The sequence below is a fragment of the Chrysochloris asiatica genome, unplaced genomic scaffold, assembly GCF_000296735.1.
Source record: "Chrysochloris asiatica unplaced genomic scaffold, ChrAsi1.0 scaffold00013, whole genome shotgun sequence".
NCBI lineage: Eukaryota > Metazoa > Chordata > Mammalia > Afrosoricida > Chrysochloridae > Chrysochloris > Chrysochloris asiatica.
The window spans coordinates 31971369-31988980 of record NW_006408531.1 but is presented as its reverse complement, the minus strand read 5'-3'; the positions used below and the strand labels follow the sequence as shown (position 1 = coordinate 31988980).

Genomic DNA, 17612 nt, shown 5'->3' with positions numbered 1-17612 from the left:
AGCATCACCACCTTCTCTGTGTGCTGACTCACCAGCATCACCACCTTCTCTGTGTGCTGACTCACCAGCATCTCCATCTTCTCTCTGTGCTGACTCACTATCATCACCACCTTCTCTGTGGACAGACTCACTATCATCACCATCTTCTCTGTGGATGGACTACCATCATCACCACCTTCTCTGTGCTGACTCACTATCATCACCACCTTCTCTGTGTGCTGACTCACTATCATCACCACCTTCTTTCTCTGTGTGCTGACTCACCATCATCACCACCTTCTCTGTGGACAGACTCACCCACTGCAGCTGCCTTAACTGCTGCCAGGCTGCAGCCTAACAGCTTTTCACTAGTGCTGCACTGGTCTTCTGTGCCTCTGCGCCCCTACTGGGCCTCTGATCACAGATTCTGCTGTTGACTCTCTTCTCTCATCCTTTTGTTGATATTTTTCTTAGTCTCAGTGCTTTCTGCTCAGTGTTATAACCCTTGACACATATTAACCGACTGCCATAGAGTCCATTCTGACTTACAGCACCCCTATAGGAAGGAGCTCTGGTAGCGTAGTGGTTACGAATTGTGTTGCTAATCTCACGTCAGCAGTTGGAACCTACCAGCGGTTCCGCAGGAGAAAGATGAAGTTTTCTGCTCCCGTAAAGATTTACAGCCTCAGAAACCCTGTACAGGGTCGCTATGAGTCAGAACCGACTCCACAGCACACAACAACAACAACAACATAGGACAGAGTGGAGTCCTGGTGTGGCGTTGCAGGTTAATACACTGGACTGCAAAATAGGTTTGAACCACAAGGTCAGCCGTTCAAGCTCACCAACTGCTTCTTGGAAACCCTATTCAGGGTCGCTATGGGCCAGAACCGCACTCTACTGCATTTAACAAAAGCAACACTAGGACAGAGTGGAGTCCTGGTGTGGCACTACAGGATAATGAGCAAGGTCAGTTTGAACCACTCCTGGGAAACCCTACACAGGGTCCCTGTGGGTGGGAAGCGACTCAATGGCACTTAACAACACAGGACTGACCAGAATGGCTCCACAGGGTTTCTGAGGATGTGATTCTTTACAGGAGCGCACAGCCTCCTCCTGCCTTCTGAAGCCCCAACCTTGTGCTCCTTGATCCATATTGCAGTTCTTTTATTTGGGCAGGCTATGCAGGGTCATTATGGGTCAGAACCAACTCAATGACACTTAACAACAACAACAAAAGCAGGCTTTCACCACAGAGACCCCAGGCCTGAAGGAGGTGCTCTTCTCTAAGCTCCATATTCATCAGATTGTTGTTGTGAAGTGCCATCGAGTCCGTTCTCACTCAAAGTGACCTGCATAGGGTTTCCGAGGAGCAGCTGGTAAGTTTGAATCAATGACCTTGTGATTCAAACTGACCTTCTGGTCGATTGTTTATTCTACAGTTGTTGTTGTCATGTACCATGGAGTCGGTTCCGACTCATAGTGAGCCTATACAGGGTTTCTGAGGCTGTAAATCTTTATGGGAGCAGAAAGCCTCGTCTTACTCCTGCAGAACCACAGGTAGTTTCCAACTGCTGACCTTGAGGTTGGCAGCCCTACTCATAAAAACTATGTTACCAGAGCTCCTTAGACTAATCATATTGGATGATTGCAAATCACTTACACAGAGAGCAAACTAACCAATCCTTTCAAATCATTTATGCAGACTAAATAGCCCAATCCTTACAAGCTGTTTATGCAGATAGCAAACAGATCAAGGACTTGGCAGACCAATCATTTGAGAAAGACCACATAAAGGAAACCCATTGCACCATGTGTACTTAGTTCCTCATCTGCATTGCATCGGTTAGAATTTTTTCCCATGTGTTTCCTGGGTCTTCCACAGGCATGTGCCACTTATAACTTGTATAATGTATGCCCAAAATGATACCAAGCACCAACTCTCTCCTTACATTTTACTATTGTTGCTCTGTTAAAGGCAGTAGCATTCTCCTAGCCAGCACATTTATAAGAATCAATTAGACATTTTCCTTTTTCACAACTTTTCCCATGTTTAAGAACTTCCCATGTCATATGCTTCCTACCTTTTTCTCAATATATCTTATACTTAATGACATATTTCTTTGCTCATTGTCCTAATTCTAACTTAAGCCTTCAGTAATTCCTCCATCTGTCTTTCATATTTTCTGGTCAGCATTCAAATACTGTACACAATATGCCAAGTTTCAATAAAGAAAATGTCTCTCTTTACTATGAAAAGCAACACTATCATGAGAATCATACAAGGTGAGACTAACAATATAAATAAGAAAACTTTTAGAAGGAAGACCTGCTTAAATGTTTACATGATGTCCAGCATAAATTATCAGACACAAAGTAAATGACATAAACCTTGAACGGTGGGGTCTTATCACCTCTTAAAGACACAGTACAGAAAACCAAGGCATTTCATTAGCAAAAATTGTTGGCAACTCCAGCACAGGTCTTTTCTGCATCAGCTATAGCTTACATTACATTCCCAGAATATTCAATTGAAGATGGCAGGAAGATTAAAGATTACATTTTCTAAAAGAGGGTGGTTCAACATTAGAAAAACAATCGATGTAATCCACCATATAAATAAGAAAAAGGAAAAGAACCACATGATCATATCTATTGGTGCATAAAACAACCACTTCTAAAAGAGGTTGTTGTTATTGTGAAGTGCCATCGAGTCGGTTCCTACCCATAGCGACTCTCTGTAATGTTTCCGAGGAACAGCTGATGAGCTTGAACCGCCGACCTTGCAGTTCAAACGGCTTTGCAGTCTGGTGCATTAACCCACAGTGCCACATATCAAAGAAGGCACATGGCATCCAGACAAGATCCAAGAAAGAAATAAAAAACTGAGAGAGAGAAAGAGATGGGGAAAAATTAGATTTAATCCAGATTGCAATGAAACTCCTTTGAAAACCTTTCAGGTACTTACTAGAATGTCGTGAGAAGCAAAAATCACTCTCCCAATATACTTAAAAAGAAAAGAAAGCATGTAACTTCTAGTCCAATCTTCAGCTATTGTGTGACCTCAAGCAGTCAAGTCAATTTGTATTTATCTACAAAACTGAGAGAATTTTCCCTACCTACCTCACAGTATTATTGCGAAGGTAAAAGATATAATTTACAAGGGGCTAAGGAACTGTGTGCGCCTGACCCAAGCCATGGTATTTTCAATAACCTCATATGGATGCGAAAGCTGGACAGTGAATAAGGAGGATCGTAGAAGAATTGATGCCTTTGAGTTGTGGTGTTGGAGGAGAATACTGAAAGTGCCATAGACTGCCAAAAGAACCGATAGATCTGTTTTGGAAGAAGTGCAACCAGAGTGCTCCTTGGAGGCCAAGATGGCTAGGCTTCATCTCTCATACTTTGGACACATTGTCCGGAGAGAACAGTCGCTGGAGAAGGATGTCATGCTGGGTAAGGTGTAGGGTCAGAGAAAAAGAGATGAATCAGCCAGGTGACATCATTGATGGCGTCAAGTGTGGCGGCGATAGTGAGGTTGGCCCAGGATCGGACATTGTTTCGTTCTGCTGTGCATGGGGTCGCTATGAGTCGGTTCTAACTCGATGGCACCTGACAACAACAACAAGGAACTGTCTAGTGTTAACTAGGCCTCTCTGAAGTGGCCATCAGGGCTTTAATGCCCTGTTGTATAGTTGTAGGCCAACTCTACACATGCACACTTTGTAGATCATGGGCAATAAAAACAAGCCACAGATAATTCAGGCTCCACTCATGGCTAATGCTAAGGACACCCCTTAATCCCCTCCTGACCTTTCCTCGTGTATTAGGAAGGTCTATGTGGTTCATGACTCAAATATTGTTCTCCATTTTTGGTCCTGATCCTATAAATTGAACTTGAAGATTCGTTTTGGTTTCTTCAGTTTTCCCTTACTTTACTGTAAAATATTCATATGATAATTACAATCTGATTTTTACTACCATTCAGCTTAGTATCTTGGAACTAAACTAATAAGGTGTTTAATAATAGACTCAAGCTTAGTTTATTCTTAATTTCAGCTGGTGGGTTTGAATTGCAGACCTTATGGCTCTCAGTCCTGTGATTATCCTAGAGAGCCACACTGGGTGGCCAAATTTGAATAGTGGTCATATTAACTTTTCTTCTTTATGTTGTGGCTAAGTGCTGTGGAGTCAGTTTAACTCACAGCAGCCCTGTATAGGAGCAGCTGGTGAGTTTGAAACCAACTTTGAGGTTCAAACAACCTTGCAGTGCGATGCTTATCCTCCAGCGCCACACCAGGATGCCAGTCTTCTTTATAGATGTCATCCTATTACAGAGAGCATCGTACTTCAATATAGATCTTGATATGCTCTTATTGACCGTAAATGTGACATCATTCATCTTCAATTTGTTATTCCCATATGATTGTCTTCTTCAAAATGGCCAATACCAGTCTGTTTCAGCTCACTGATACCTAGAATATCAAATGGTATGTGTTCCATAGCATTTTTGATGACTTCCAATTTTCCTAGATTCATACTTAATAAATTCCACATTCTGATTATGAATGGATGTTGTTGTTTCTTCTCATTTTGAGTAGTACCACATTAGCAAAGGCATCATGTTGTTGTTGTTAAGTACCTTGGAGTGGGTTCTGACTCATAGTGATCCTGCACAGGGTTTCTGAGGCTGCAAATCTTTGCAGGAGCAGAAAGCCTCATCTTTCTCTCACAGAACTGCTGGTAGTTTCGAACTGCCGACCTTGAGGTTAGCAGCCCGATTCAGAACCACTACACTACCAGAGCACCTTAGAGCAATATAATTCAGAATCTATCCCCAATTTTATTTCCTTCCCATCATATATCCTTAGCATTTTTGTTGGTTTTTTGTTTTTGTGCTTCTTTTCCTCCTTTATCTCCACCATGTTGTTGTTATTAAGTACCGTGGAGTCGGTTCGGAAACTAAACCACTATGCTACCAAAGCTCCTTTATCTCCACCATACAACCTCTATTTACTTTTTTAAGTGTTAAAGAGCAAAGATGTCACTGTGAGGACTTAGGTACACCTGAACCAAGCTATGGTATTTTCAGTTGCTTCATATGCATTTTAATTTTGGTATTGGAAAAGAATATTTAACGTACAAACAGTCAGAAGAACAAACAAATCTGTCCTGGAAGAAATACAACCAGAATGCTCCTTCGAAACGAGGATGTTGAGACTTTGTTTCTTGCTCTCTGCACATGTTGTCAGAAGGGATCAGTTCCTGGAGAAGGACTTCTTGCTTGATAAAGTGGAGGGTCAGCAAGAAAGAGAAAGACCCCCAACAAGATGGATTGACACAGTGGCACTAACAATAGGCTTAAGCCTAACAATCGTGAGGATGGTACAGGACCAGACAGTGTTTCGTTCTGTTGTGTCACTGAGTCAGAACTCACTCGAAGGTACCTAACAACTAATCTATCTGGAAGACGCTTGGTGTCCCTTATGTAATTATTTTTTGTTCAACAGTACCACAAAGTTCCACCCAAGTTCAAGTAGAGGGAAAGTAGACTCAAACTATTCCTGAAAGGAGTGTCAAGGTCACATCATAAAAATATGTGGAATGGGAAATATTGTTGTAGCAATCTTTGGAAAATATAATCTACCGCAGTAACTCTTGTTGTATCTTAAATATAGAAAACCCTTTGAAACACAGTTCTACTCTGAAGCATGTGGGGTCACCAGGAGTTGTAATTAACTTGATGCAACAGTTTACTTTGGTTTGATTTGTTTTTGTTTTACACTTGAATGTTTTTTAGGCTTTGCTCCATATCTTTACTTCTGATTATCTGTTTCAAATTGTAAACCACATGATGGTAGGGACAGCCATGTTGAGTTAATTTACGTAAGCTCCAACATAACACTTGTGTTTGTCTGAAAATCATAGTATATAATATTATTACTAATGTTTCAACTGCTGATAGGTACACACACTTGGATGATCATTACTTTTATGCTATAACATTTGTAATATGTTGCAGAAAATCTCTAGCCAACCAAAAAGGCATATTGCATCTTTAATGTGCAAATAAATTTTAATACTCCAATTAGACCTAGGTTGCTTGAAAGGAGTATATCTTTTTTCCCAAGTGAATAGATTCTTGTAAAACAATAATTGAGTCACACAGTTGAGACAAAATAAAATCATTCCCTGAAGGAGCCTTCTTTTTTCTCTCTTCAATTAGCCACTTTTTAAATTTAACAGATTAACAAAAGGTTTGTATTAGTAAATTGTATGGGGCCTTGCTCATTAATGTTTATCTCTTATGAAAAATTAATTAATAACAATTGTCCCTTTTCAGTTGATTTCATAGGTGGCTTTGACTCTTATGGTTATCAAGGGCCACAGAAGACATCTCATTTGCAACTACAGCCTATGTACATGTAAGTACTTTAAATTGAAAGTATTATTCTGGAATGCTAATAGATGGTCAAGTTAAAGTTATTATGACCAAAAATCAATGGCATGTAGCTTTCTTTTAAAAATCTCCTTCAGGTTTATATTTCTGGTGTTTCCTCTTCTATAAATATTGTTTTATTAGAATATTTATAATGATATTTTCTTTTTAAAATTTGAAGTATCAGAAATGCCATTTTTAAAGTTACCTTTAGTTCAGATTCAAAATCCAATATTACATACAACTATACAACTTTTTTTAATTTCCCCAAAATTATATATTTTGAAAATAATATAAGCATTTAGGTGCTTATATATAACGCTATATAAAACATACGTTCTGATTTGCCCAGAATAGTCCCCATTTATATCTATTATATTGGTGTAATTATTACCAGCACTCTCTTTTAATCTCAACAGTGGTTTGCTGAATAATGAATTATAAGATCAACCTAGTATATATTGTTGTTGTTGTTGTTAAGTGCTATCAAGTAGGTCCCGATTCATAGTGACCCTATATAGGGTTTCGGAGGAGTAGCTGGTGAGTTTGAACCACCAACCTTGCTGTTCAAACCAACCTATGGTTAAGTGCTTATTCCACAGCTCTACACCAGCGCTCCTGGTTACATATGGTGCTGGTTATATGCCATGGAGTCGGTTTCGACTCATAGCGACCCTGTATAGGGGTTCTGAGGCTGTAAATCTTTACGGGAGCATAAAGCCTCATTTTTCTCCCATGGAAGCACTGGTAGTTTCAAACTGCTGACTGTGCGATTAGCAGCCCAATTTGTGACCATTACACTATCAGAGTTATATATAGTGTTGAAAAAATCAGAAATGGAACAATACTTGTTCTCTGTCATTTTTCTGATGTTAAAAGTGAAATGAAACTGCAACATTAACACTAAAACTTACCAGATCCTTAACTCTAGCACTCAAGAGAGCAGACATATAATCAGAGCCTGATTTTTATATCTGTGTTTAGGCAAATTCCCTTGGATAACAACTGATAACAAATTCTATATATCAGTATCAAGTGATATGCTGAATTGCAAGTGAAGATCAAAATGGAAAGTAAGATTCCAATTCATTTTGAAATGTGAACTTCTCACTTTGAAGATATGTGTTTGTTGTCGTTGTCCTCCACCATTGAATCATTTTACCTTTTAATAGCTTTAGTTTGTAGGATAATAAATGGATTTTTGGAGTATTTCTTCTCCAAAGAGATTAAAGTAATCCTTACATAGCCCCCTTTTAAGCTTTTCTTTAATAAAATGATAGGAGCATCATATCTGCATTTTTTTTTCCTTGTGTATCTTGTAATTCTATGAAAGCATGTGCTAACACATACATAGAAAAGACATCAACTCCAGAATCTGCCTATACTATATGTCACTCAAAGCATTTCCTTTGTAAATAGTATATAGCACAATACCTTCTTTCATATTCCTACAGCCACTACCATAATTTGAGCATTCATTATCTAATACTTTGAGTTTTCTAGTCTCTTTCTTATTTAAAAATCCCCAATTCCATCCTCTACTTGGCTGTCAAATTCATCTTCCTAATGTACTATTCTGGTGATTTCACCTCTGTCCCAAAACTACCATTGGCACTCTCGGACCTACTGAATAAAGTGGAAACTCCTTACCAAATCTGGTAATCTGCAAATCTACTGGAATCTTACCCCAATAATTTGTTGAAAATGTCTTTGCTCTTCAAATCTTAGTAAATTTTGGTGTTGGGAGGCAGTGATGAAATGTAATGATGAATAAAAACTGATTCTTGCCTCCCTGAAGTTTATAATCTATTGGGGGAGTAACTAGTCTGATATCTTCCCGTAGTCATTTTAGCCATTTTGGTTTACCTCCAGTCAAACTACAACCCTTGCTTTTCTCCAAATATGGCCTGAATTTTCCCAATTCTGCTTGCAAGTTCTCTTTGCACTAAAAAATCGCTTTTCCAATTTCTACATTTTGAGCCCCTGATATTATAAAAATTCGATCTTGAAAGATACTGTCTTTATAAAACACTTCTTAATCTGAGTTTTTTTTTTCCTTTTGCCATGTATTACAGTTGTTTGTAACTTAGACCTTAGCTCTCTTATTTTCCCAGAAAGATTTAATAGCTAAAATTAAAATAATTGGATAACTCCTTTAAATTCATTACTACTTCTCTCAAGATAATATAGCCTTTTGTAAAGGCAAAGCAGTAAGGTTAGTAGGTAAAGTTACCTATTATAGCCTGCCTGAAATTAAATTCTGCATAACCTCAGGCATATAACTTTATTTAAATAACTTTGTTAAATCTCACCAAGTGTAAATGATAGCATCTCACCATCAAAACCTAGATAATATCATACTTACTTCATACAATTATTCTGAAATTATATGAAAAAAATCTCATGTAAAACAAAGTACCTGTCAAATAATAAGTGTATATTAAACATAACATTATTGCAATAAGACATATTTCCAAGTTACTCTTGAAAATATTTTAGTAAATTAGGAAGCAACATATACTATATGTCATTCCCCAAAAAATTCCCTCAGTAAGCTCTATGTCAGGAACATGATGGCTTTACAATATAAACACTGATCTGCCTACCACAAGGTTAATGGTTTGAGCCCACCAGCTATTAAGTGGGAGTAAGATGAGGCTTTCTGCTTCTGTAAAGCTTTACAGCCATGGAGACCCAATGCAGGGATGCTTTAAGTTGGAGCTGAGTCAACAGCCCTTCATAACAACAGCGAGCACTACATCACACATACCAATTTAAGTAGCATAGAACAATACATTTGTGCTCCACAGTAGACCAGAACATCTGCAAGGCTTGCAATTGCTGTTTCTGACAGTATATATATTCTTATGAGTCAGAACTGACCCAACAGCACTTAACAACAACAACAATATATCTACCACTCGTCTGTCCGTTTGTTGTAATGCAGTGGCTTGTTTGTTGCTGTGATGCTGAAAGCTATCCCACCATTTTAAATACCCATAGTGGATAAGTTTCTGCAGGACTACCAGACTAAGATAGACGAGGAAGAAGGAGATGCAAGCTACTTCTGAATGTTTAGCCACTGAAAACGTTATGAACATTAGTGGAACATTGTCAGATATGATGCCAGAAGATGAAAGCCTTATTAAAGAACATTGTCAGATATAGTGCTGGAAGATGAGCTCCTCAGGTTGGAAGGCACTAAAATTATAACTGGGGCAGAGCTGCCTCCTTAAAGCTGACTTGATCATAATGATGTGACTAGAGCATAGCTTTGGGGGCCTTCATTTGCTGATGGGGTGCAACTCAAAATGAAAAGAAACAGATGCAGGCATCCATTAACAATCAGAATGTGGAATGTACAAAGTATGAATCCAGGAAAATTGGAAGATATCAAAAATGAAATGCAACACATAAAGATCAATATCCTAGGAATTAGTGAGCTGAAATGGACTGGTATTGATCATTTTGAAACAGACAGTCATCTGGTTTATGATGCCAGGAACAACAAATTGAAGAGAAATAGCATTACTTTCAACTTCCAAAAGAGCATTGTAAGATCTGTCAAGAAATACACTGCTGTCTGTGATAGGACAATAACTTTATGAATACAAGAAAGACTACTGTTCTTCAAATTTACACACCAACCAATAAAATTGAAGAATTCTATCAACTTGTGGTTTATTGATTATGCAAGGACTTTTGACTGTGTGGATCATGAGAAGCTATGGAAAACATTGTGAAGAATGGGTATTCCTGAACATTTAATTCTGTTCACAAGGAACCTATAAATAGTCCAAGAGGCAGTCATTTGATTAGAACAAAGGGGTAATGAGTGGTTTGAAATCTGGAGAGGAATGTGCCAGAGTTGTATTCTTTCACCATACTTATTCAATCTGTATACTCAGCAAATAATCTGAGAGGCTGGATTCTATGAAGAAGATGTGACATCAGGATTTTAGGAAGATTTATATTCCTAATTTAACTACTGCAATAGGCAGATGATACAACCTTGCTTGCTAGAAGCAAAAAGGACTTAAAATACTTACTGATGAAGACCAAAGACTGTATATAGCCTTTAGTATAGATCGCACCTCAATGTGAAGAAAATATAAATCCTCACTACTAGACCAATAAATAACATCATAAATGGAGAAAGTGTTGAAACTATTAAAGACTTCATTTTTCTTGGATCTACAGTCAACACTCATGGAAACATCATACAAGAAATCCAACTACATATTGTACTTGTTGTTGTTAAGTGCCGTAGAGTCAATTCCAACCCATAGCGTTTCCAAGGAGCAGCTGGTGAGCTTGAACCGCCACCCTTGCAGTTCAAACGGCTTTGCAGTCTGGCACATTAAACCACAGTGCCACACCAGGACTCCACATATTGTACTACGCCAGCGAAAATAAGGACGACCCCTAGCAAGGTGCATTGACTCCATGGCAGCAGCAATAGACTCAAGCATAGCAACAATTGCGAGGACAGCACGGGACCAGGCAGTGTTTCGTTTGGTTGTACAGAGGGTCGTTTTGAGTCAGAACAGAGTCCATAGCACCTAACAACAACCAACTTCGTGAGTCAGAAAATGATCAAACATGTAATAAAGATGCATTGATAATTACTGGTAATTGGAATGCAAAAGTTGGAAACAAAGAGGAAGGATCAGTTGATGGAAAATATGGCCTTGGTGGTAGGAATGATCCTGGAGATTACATGATAAAATTTTGCAATACTAATGACTTATTCATTGCAAATATGTCCCCCCTCCCCCCTTTTTTGTAAGCAACATAAAAGATAACTAGACACATGAATGGTCAATTTGATACAGGAATCAAATTGACTATATCCATGGGAACAGATGGTGAAAAAGTTCAATATCAGCAGCCAAAACAAGGCCAAGGACTGACTGTGGAACAGACCATCAATTGCTCATATTCAAGTTCAGGCTGAAGCTGAAGAAAATTAAAACAAGTCCATGAGAGTCAAAATATGGTCTTTAATATATCCCACCTGTATTTAAAGTCCTGGCATGGTGCTGTGGGTGCATTGGACTGTAAAGTCATTTTGAACCACAAGGTAGGTGGTTCAAGCTCACCAGCCACTCCTTGGAAACTCTATACAGGGTTGCTATGGGCTGCAACCAATTCAATGGCACTTAACAACAACAACAGCCACCTGAATTTAGTGGTCATCTCAAGAACAGATTTACCATATTAGACATTACTAACTAAGACCAGAAGAGTTGTGGGATGACATCAAGAACATCATACAGAAAGAAAGCAAAAAATCATTGAAAAGACTGGAAAAATGAAAAGGCTAAAATGGATATCAGAAGAGATTCTAAAACTTCCTCTTGAGTGTAGAGAACCTAAAGTGAATGGAAGAAATGAGGAAGTCAAAGGGTTGAACAGAAAAAATTTAAAGAGCATCTTGAGTAGACATAATGAAATATGATCATGAAATGTACAAAGATCTGGAGTTAGAAAACCAAAATGGAAGAAGACCACACTCATCATTTCTTAAGCTGGAGAAAAAAACTTAAGCCTTGACTTGCAATATTGAAAGATTCTACAGACAAAATATTGAATTCACAGAAACCATCACACAACAAAAAAAGATAGAAGGAACACACAGAGTCACTTTACTAAAAAGAAATGGTCAATGTTCAACCATTTCAAGAGGTAGAATATGATCAAGAACTGATGGAAGAAGTTTAAGCTGTGCTGAAGGAACTGGGGTAAACAAAACAAAACAAAAATGGAGAAAAGATTGAAGTTATCAAAGGCTTCATTTAGTAAACACTCGTGGAAGCAGCAGTCACGAAATCAAATGACATATTGCATTAAGAAAGTGTGCTGCAGAGGGCCTCTTTAAAGTGTTAAAGGGAAAAGATATCAGGTTGAGAACTATGGTGAAGCTGAACCAAACCATGGTATTTTCAGTCACCTCATATGTATGTGAAAGTTGAGTAGAAAAATGGATGCATTTAATTTGTGGTGTTGGAGAAGAATATTGAAAGTACTATGGACTTCCAGAAGAACAAATGAAGTTGTCTTGGATGAAGTACAGCCACAATGTTCCTTACAAACGAGAATTGTCAGACTTTATCTCTCATACATCAGACATGTTATCAGAAGGGATCAGTCCCTTGAGAGGGACATCATGCTTGGTAAACTGGGGTGTCCGTGAAGAAGAGGAAGACCTACAGTGAGATGGATTGGCAAAGTGACAGCAAGTATGGGCTCAAATGTAACAACAATTGTGAGGATGGTACAGGAATAAGCACTGTTTTGTTCTGTTGTACATGTGGTCACTATGAGTCAAAAAAGACTCCACAATACTTAACAACAAAATATAACATATAACTTAACATTTCCTTGTGTTGGTCAATATGAATAATTAATAAATATGATTGTTGTTGTTGTTAAGTGCCGTCGAGTCAGTTCCAACCCATTGTGACCCTGTATAGGATTTCTGAGGAGCAGCTGGTGAGCTTGAACCACCAACCTTGCAGTTCAAACAGTTTTGCAGTCTGGCACATTAACCCACAGTGCCATATGATTAAGCTATAATAAATTCAGTATCACCACTCATCTAGGGATTGGTTATGATAATAACATGAGCATGCTAATTATACATAATGAAGTACATTGTTTCTAACGAGCATTTATAATTCTAATGTTATCTTTGAACAGAGTACTGTACAGAGATATATATCTTTTCCCAGTGTTAAATTGTTTGTGAATTGTCCCATAACTTTATTAAACTGAAAATTTTAAATACAAACAAAAGAACAAAAGAAAATTGTTTCCCCTCTTTCTTTCTAAGATATCCAGCAAATTGCTACTTAAAATATCACCACCCTCCCTTCTATAAAATATCCCACAGATGACTTCATATGCTAGAACACTAAGATTTTATTTTGCTGTTGTTATTAAGTGTCATCGAGTCCATTCTGACTCTTAGTGACCCTGTATAGGATTTCTGAGGAGTTGCTGGTGAGTTTGACCCACAAACCTTGTGACTCAAACAGACCTTGCGGTCTAATCATACAGCGCCATGAAAAGTCAAACATCTTGCTAGTAGTGTATCGCAGATTACTAACCAGTCTTTCTGATGCCTTAATTCAGTGTTCTTCCCAAAACCCTCGATGGACTCTGAGCTAGATTTGATATTACATTCCCTGATTTTTAATTAACTAATGAGTATTTTCTTCACAACAGCTTGGTTGCCATATTTCCATACATAGCTCCCTTTTGCCTTTTTTTCTGCATTCTTCTAATTCTCTTTTGATTTTACATTTTGAAGTATTGAGTGAAGGCTTTTTTTCAACTTTTTAACCCACAAAACACGCCATTTGAAAGCTAACATCTCTTCAAATCTGTGAAAAACCAAAGTTGATTCATACATAAACTTCATCCCCTGCTGTGAGGCAGAGACCTAAACAAGGTCTACGTCTGTCCTCTGGTGCCTACCTTCAATGGGCTATAAATAAGGCTCGTAAAGTAAAAGTAATTTAACATCATGGGTCTATCTGTGTTCAAGAACCTAACAATATTATATAGCAACTGGAAATAAAAGCTATTTCTTAGAAGAAAAGTGAATACTTAAAAGCAATGTGCACTTTTAGCTGTGGGGTTTCCATTATAGCCAGCAAATGTTCTGTGACCAAAAGCTCTGAAAACACTGTCTTCACTGACATGAATTCACTGACAGTTTTCAGTTCCTTTAGTCAATGAATGGACAGAACTCTTTTTTTTTTTTTTATTTGGTTAAAATGAGGTGAATGTTCTTCACCTATAATTCTTTGCATTGTTTATAATCCATCTAAAAAGGAAAGATTTCCATTTTTTTCTTACAATTTAGAAAATCTTTTCAAAATGATTAGACAACTATGAAACTGCTGAACAAAGACATGTTCATGGGTTAATTTTCTGGAAAATTAGCAGCTCTGACTACCACTGACCTCTATGCTATAGCAAATATAGATTTGTTTGGGCTTCCTGCTGTTAAAACTGTGAGAACATCCTATAGTATATTAGAAAACATTTGAAAATATCACATTCTTTTGGGCAGCTTTATTGTAGATCAATACATATCCATTTCATTTGTCTACAGAAATTAGATTTTAAATTATCCTAAGTGTCTTCTCTATTCATGAGGTTGAACTAAGAAAAAAAAGGAAAGTATCTATTTGCTAAAAACACAATTTGGACTTTTTTTGTTGTTGTTGCTTGCTCTTGTGCTTGGAGAAGAGGTGCAGAGCAACAAGCACCCATTGCTCCCCCCTTGATTATAAACACACATATGTATTTGTGATTTTTCCTTTCTCTCTTTCTCATGTAGGTCAAAATAATCAAGATGACTTCAGCATGTCAGCTCATGGACTTTAAAAGGAACTTGTTTTGCAGCGGTCTCCTGCATTTTATAAAGAGCAAGAAGCAACTGAGTTTAAATATATATACACATTAACAAAGCAAGCAAACAGGCTACACACACACACACACACACACACACACACACACGCAAGCAACAAACACATAATTCTACTTGGCCTCCTCTTTCTAACTGAAATAGATATGCAGGACACGCCCATCTTGGATTTCCTCAAAGCAGGATTCTTTCTCCCAAGCCTTTGGAAAGTTCAAAAGGAAACATATTGGTGCCCTCTGCTGGCCGTTACTAACTCTTCTGCAGCCCAGTCAACCTCTGTGAGCTACGGAGTCATCCAGGGCCAATTAGTATGAGAGTCCTGTCTTCTGCACTCCATACGTCTTTATAGCACCAAGGCTACTTAGGCAATGTAGTTGCAAAAACATACAAAATATGCCATGATGATCTTGTAACCGAAGTCTGAAATGGCAGGTTGTTGACCCTAAAGGCTGTACCGTACATACTTGCCTTAACCCACCTAAATTGTGCGCCAGAGAATCTCAGTGCAGACATCCCCAAGTCACTTCCTTTAGGCTAACACACTTTAATTCCAAAAGAGTTTGGATCTGTGTGCTTCATGTCAAGGACCAAGACTGCATAGCTCAGCATATCCAGTGTGTCTATGTAAGAAAACTGCCAGCTGTCAGCAAAGTGCTTTACCATTGAGCCTCCGTGGTGGCCAAAATGGAGACTATTACAACAACAACAATAATTGTCATCTTTATAATTCTTAAATACGGTCTTCTGATGGGGTTGGAATAGAAGAAAGTAAAATCTACTAATCTACTAAACTCATTAATCTGGTGGAAGCAGAAAGCAGAAATGATTTAACTCACTGATTTTATTTATTGCACTCTAGGTGCTTTTGTAAGTATCTACAAATACGTCTTTTACTGACACAGAAACCCTTGTGGATTTCTATGAACGGAGGCCAACTAAATATGTATTAGCTATGTTTACTCTTTTATATCTAATTCAAATTGAAGACTATGTAGGTGAACTTTTTTTTCTAACTTTCAGCGTATGAGATTATTTTTTGGGTGGGGGTGGGGGGGAGCAGTAGTTACCTTGGTGAAATATTTGAGATCTCTTTGTGGTATTTGGGGGATCTGTCGTGTGTTAGAGTGTATTTTAATCCTCCTGTATTATTGTGGCAGAAAAACTGTGCTGTTAACGTAGTTGGCAACAAGATGCCTTTGGAAACTTAATAGTAGGTCAATGTGTTTATGGAATATTCTGAACTCCTAGGAAACTTTGTTCTATATTTTCAAGCATTATTTGGTTTTCATTAGCAGGAAGCATAATTAGCTCAGGCTTATCAGGAACTCAGATGAGTCTTCTGTCTTGGAACACCTAAGACATTTTAAATCAATCCTTTAAAACAAAACAAAAAGCAAACATGCCATTCTTAAATACAATGAAATACAGACTTGGAAAGTTACAAATTGGCATGGAGCAGCATTTTTCTTTGTTTTCTGTGCAGTCCGTTATTTGGTTAACCTACTTTGAAATTTTCCCTATCCAGATCTACATAAACCAGTCCCATTACTGTGTTTGCATGGATGTCTGTGATATACACACACATACACATCTGACAATTATAAAGGGAGACAAAGTGACTACAAGTGAATAAACTGCAAAAAAGGTTCCAGCACTCATGCTTGAATCTTCTCAGTGGCTTGTATATGTTTGTCCATACATACATGTATAAAAAACACAGTTGCAAACATGTCAGTGAAACCTCAAACAATGACCTTAGAGTACCATGCATGTTTAATGTGTGAGAAAATATTTACCAATGTATTGTCCTTTGACGCCTAAAATACTATACATGTCAGAAACTACTTTATATGTAACTAGTATAACGAGGTTTCATTGAACATCCATGCTGTGATGAGATTCCACCTTATACTACATGTATATGGATTCGGATTTCAGTGCAGAAAATAAGCCCTCATATTCTTGGTTTAAGTTGCAGCCAAGTTACCACCAAATCACTACTATCATCACCACCAAAATTTTCAAAACAGTTGTTGACTACTAAAAAGTAATCAGTGGACAGGTCTTTTTTGGGAGCAGTAAGCACAGTAGTGTGATTCTATCTGGAAAAAAAAAAACATCTAAGTTGTACAGCTGTATCCTCCTCAAAATCCAGTGAAGAATGCTATTTTTCTAGGCTGAGCTTTTGTTATAAACAAATATTCAGAAGGCAAAAGTTATAATCCTGATGTGTCTTTTTTTTTGCATTTGTTAATTCTGAATGTATTTTTAACAGAGTGATTTTTTGACTTATTAGTGTAATTTGCATTTAAAAAATAAATGGAAAAACAATTATGTTTCCGAGCCATCCCTGAAAAACCCCTGCCACTTCTCACAGTGTATTTGATTATATCATTGATAGGAAAGCCCTTTGAAACTTGCATGAAGGCAGAGCTGATGTTCTGTGAAGTGAGGGATGTGTCTGCAGAGGAGAGACATTGCCAGGTCATGGCACCATTTTAGCTCAGTCCTAGGTGATGCGGACTTTCATTATCTCCTGACACTAGGGGTTCTTTCACAAGACTGCCTGTAGGAAACTTGCTGTCATCTGGAGAACCTTTTTTATTTTTGCCTTCAATTTAAGATTTTGAGTCAGTATATGGGTAATAGTTGACAAAGGTGTTGTTGTTGTTGTTAAGTGCCTTCAAGTCAGTTCTGACCCATAGCGACCCTCTACAGGGTTTCCAAGGGTGTAAATCCTTATGGGAGTAGAAA

At 37.9% G+C, this 17612-nt stretch overlaps 1 protein-coding gene across 3 annotated transcripts in view; it reads left to right on the top strand.

Moving 5' to 3' along the window:
* NKAIN2 (Na+/K+ transporting ATPase interacting 2) overlaps nucleotides 1-17192 on the top strand; it is a 1602249-nt gene extending 1585057 nt beyond the window's left edge. Inside the window, exons 5-6 of one of the 3 annotated variants that reach the window (XM_006834694.1) lie at nucleotides 6323-6404; nucleotides 14772-17192. In XM_006834694.1, the coding sequence (XP_006834757.1) occupies nucleotides 6323-6404; nucleotides 14772-14781 (92 nt within the window). In that variant the 3' untranslated portion in view covers nucleotides 14782-17192. Of the gene's footprint in view, nucleotides 1-6322; nucleotides 6409-14771 lie in introns of those variants that run through there. The other 2 variants (XM_006834695.1, XM_006834693.1) reach the window with 2 other exon arrangements.
* Nucleotides 17193-17612: the final 420 nt, after the last annotated feature.